At 18.8% G+C, this 1,751-nt stretch overlaps 1 protein-coding gene across 1 annotated transcript; it reads right to left on the bottom strand.

The window, feature by feature from the left end:
- Nucleotides 1-508: 508 nt before the first annotated feature.
- Nucleotides 509-1,402, bottom strand: PRELSG_0025750 (fam-h protein; the record flags this gene model as incomplete). Its single annotated transcript, XM_028675501.1, has 2 exons — nucleotides 509-1,078; nucleotides 1,205-1,402. The coding sequence occupies 2 exons, from the start codon at nucleotides 1,400-1,402 to the stop codon at nucleotides 509-511; spliced, it is 768 nt and encodes a 255-aa protein (XP_028531147.1).
- Nucleotides 1,403-1,751: the final 349 nt, after the last annotated feature.

Below are 1,751 nucleotides of genomic sequence, written 5' to 3'. Positions count from 1 at the left end.
TTTGTTTGTTTAATACTCTAGCAAAGTCATTAAATGACCAATTAATAAATCAATTATATAGAAACTTTAATACAAAATTATAAAAGAATGATAAAATTTTCTCTTTATTAACTTGGATATGCATTGCTTAAAGTCGCCGGATAACCAATTAATAAATCAATCTGTTAAATTTCGAATTCAATTTTTGCTTTAAAAATTAATTTTATTTCAAAAAAAATTTTACAAAAAGATTTCCATTAAAATTTTTTTCATTATGTTTTTAAAAAAAAAAAAAAATAAATTTTTTTTTTTTCAAAATGAATAAAAACTGATTTAACAAAACAAATAATTGATTAGCAAAAAAAAAAATTGTCATATGTAATATTTTTTATATACTAAGTATATAATTCTATATATGAATTTTATTATAAATTAAATTAGTAGGTTTTCTCTATATGTTCTTTATTAATATGACTGTTTAAGATACAGTAAAAGTATTTTAAAGGTCAGCTAATATATCACTGTTATTCTATAAATAGTTAATAGCTAATTCTATTAACTGCTTATAATATATTTTTTGTTCTTCTTTTTTTTTTTTCTCGTAAAATATGAGGATAATAAGTATTAAACATAGTAAACAAAAAAACACCATAAGCAAATCATGAACATTTGTATTGTTGGAAAATAAACCAATTATCAATGATAACAATATGCAAAATATCAGGAAAATTATAAAATATGCGGCAATTGTTTCATATTTATCTTTGAGTATTAGAAAATTTTTAGGAAATATTCCTTTTTTATTTTTCTCGTTTGTCTTTATTTCTTTTCCTACTTCTACCTCTGTAGTGTTTATATTATTTACTTCTATATCTGTGCAATTTTTTTTATTTTTTGGTTTTACATATGAATTGTTCTCGACTTCATTTATTTTATTATCTAATTTTAAATTTGCTCCTTTTACCATTTGTTCACAGTGTTCTAATTCTTCGTTTATTTCATTTATTGTATTATTACCTTCTACTAATGATCTTTTAGCTCCTAAATATAATATGCTTTTTAAGTCATTTTTGTAATTGCACGATCTTAAAGAATCCCTCTAGAATCCTCTAGAATAACAAATAAAATTCAATAATAAATAAAAGGTTTTTTTTTAATGTTAATAAAATGTAAAAAAAATAGTAAAAAAAAAAAAAAATAATTTTGAGTATTATTATTAACCTACATTATTAGAACATTGAAATATGAAAATTAAAAGGATAAATATAAAAAAATTTATAAGAAAATTTAATATATTTTTTTCCTGTTTTTTATCATATATTTTTAAATTTGACATATTTGTAATAATCAAATCCTTATATATATGAGAATAACACTCATAATATGTACTAAAATTCAAGATAGCATTACTTTTACTGTTCATTTTTTTATTACTTTTATATTATGTTATTTATATAAATTTACTTATTTTTAGATGTTTTAACATGAGTAACTTTAAAAAAAAAAAAAGAATGAAACTTAAACAATAAAATTTTAAATGAAGAATAAGTTAAGAATAGTGTTTGTGTATTAAACAGCACTAGATATTCTGAACGACACTTTTGTAATCATGGTAATATATATACTCATTGTTAATTCTAGAAACAACAGAAAAAAAATAAATAAAGATATATTTTTTTTTATTTATTTCATTCTATATATATTTTTGCAATTATTAAAAAGAAAAAAAAGAGATTTAATTTTTTTTTTTTGTTACTTTTCGAAGGAAGAAA

Source organism: Plasmodium relictum, assembly GCF_900005765.1.
Source record: "Plasmodium relictum strain SGS1 genome assembly, contig: PRELSG_00_v1_358, whole genome shotgun sequence".
Classification (NCBI taxonomy): Eukaryota; Apicomplexa; class Aconoidasida; order Haemosporida; family Plasmodiidae; genus Plasmodium; species Plasmodium relictum.
This window is presented reverse-complemented; position numbering and strand designations above follow the sequence as displayed.